This window comes from Austrofundulus limnaeus, unplaced genomic scaffold (genome assembly GCF_001266775.1).
Source record: "Austrofundulus limnaeus strain Quisiro unplaced genomic scaffold, Austrofundulus_limnaeus-1.0 Scaffold116, whole genome shotgun sequence".
Classification (NCBI taxonomy): domain Eukaryota; kingdom Metazoa; phylum Chordata; class Actinopteri; order Cyprinodontiformes; family Rivulidae; genus Austrofundulus; species Austrofundulus limnaeus.
The window spans coordinates 1,348,774-1,350,262 of NW_013952518.1; the positions used below are offsets into that span (position 1 = coordinate 1,348,774).

The 1,489-nt window shown below is 38.5% G+C and overlaps 1 protein-coding gene across 1 annotated transcript; it reads right to left on the reverse strand.

The window, feature by feature from the left end:
• Window positions 1–72: 72 nt before the first annotated feature.
• On the reverse strand, window positions 73–1,108 carry LOC106521798 (early endosome antigen 1-like). Its single transcript, XM_014014531.1, has one exon. It carries the CDS (start codon window positions 1,106–1,108, stop codon window positions 137–139), a length of 972 nt encoding a protein of 323 aa, XP_013869985.1. The 3' UTR covers window positions 73–136.
• Between the last annotated feature and the right edge of the window lie 381 nt (window positions 1,109–1,489).

Here is a 1,489-nt window from a genome sequence, read left to right on the forward strand (position 1 = left end):
CTCCATGATGATGTATGCAAATATGCATGATGATGTCACTGATGATGTCACAGTTCTTTTTCTTTTCAGCATTAATAAATATAAATTAATAAATATTAATAAATATTTGTAAAAAACCAGTTAAATTATTCCAAAGTTATGAGGACGGAGGAAGCGAGGCGTCAGGCGGAGCGGGGGTCTTTCTTTTAAACAACTTGAACCAAGTGATTTTTTTGGGTTTCTTTTTCATCTTTTCGCTCTCTTCCTGTTCTCGTATGATTTTCTGTAAATGCTCCAATGATTCCCTGATGGTTTGTGTTTCGTCCTGTTTCTGGGTTAAAGAAATCTCGAGCTGTTTGGTACTAACTTGTTCTGTTCTTAGAGACTCTTCTAAGTGTGTGATTGCTGAGGACTTTTCCTCTATTACTTGCTGAAGTTCAGCACATTTTGCTTTGTGTGAGGTTTCCAGAAGCCTCACCTGGTGTTGTGAATGCTCTAAATCTCGTCTCTCAGACAGCAGAGTCTCTCGTATTTTGGCGGCAGCTCGTTCGTATTGGGCACACATCTGGTACTGCTGAACAAGGAGGCCTGTTCTTTCTTCGTTCCATMCTTTCTCTTGTTCTTCAATGTATTTCTTTGAACGGTCCAGAGATTTCTCCATCTGTTCAGTCTCTTGTTTTTCAGCCATCAAAGATAGTTCCAGTTGCGTAGTACGGTCGGTGGCCTTTTTTAACGCAGTTCTTTGGTCTTTCATTTCAGCGAGATGCTTCTTGTTTTCGCTCTCAAGATGTTTGATGTGATTTTCAAGCTGAACTGATTTTTCTCTTTCAGAGTTCAGTTCTTGTTGGAACCTGGTTGTTTCTTGTTCCAAACGATCGGACATATCCTGTTTTTCATACAGGAAACTCCGTTTCTCTAGCCTCCATTTCTTTTCCTTGTTTTTCGTGGTTTCCTGTAACTGCTGCAGAGAAGATCTGATGTTTTCCATTTCAGCCTCTCTCTGCGCTAAATCTTGTCTCAGTTTAACGATTAATTCATCCTTGGATGCCAGTTTTTGGTGGAAATCATACTCTGACACCAAAAGAAAGCTTTCGTTGTTTGGAAGAGCAAAACCCTTAAAGGTGCTCATTTCTGCGTTTTTTTGCAGAATTTGCAAAAGGTTGTTTCCCGTGTTGGATTTCATATTCATAAGCATATGGTCCAATAACGAGAAAATACTCAAATGTGCAAAAAGATGCAAAAAACTTACTATTCTCCAAATTTGAAAGAGATGTGTTCGCAATGATTTCCAGGTCTGGAATGAACACATACAGAAATATGTAAAGTTAAATAATCAAATATGCAAATTCTAATGATGTCATGATGACATCATCAGCTCAAAGAGCAGGCCCCGCCCACTAGAGAATTTTACTGATCATAGAGCAGGTGGCCTGTTTTAGCTATTGCCTGTGTTGCTAGGCAACAGGCTATAAAAATACAAATTCAAAACAATATTAAATTTGAAAACATT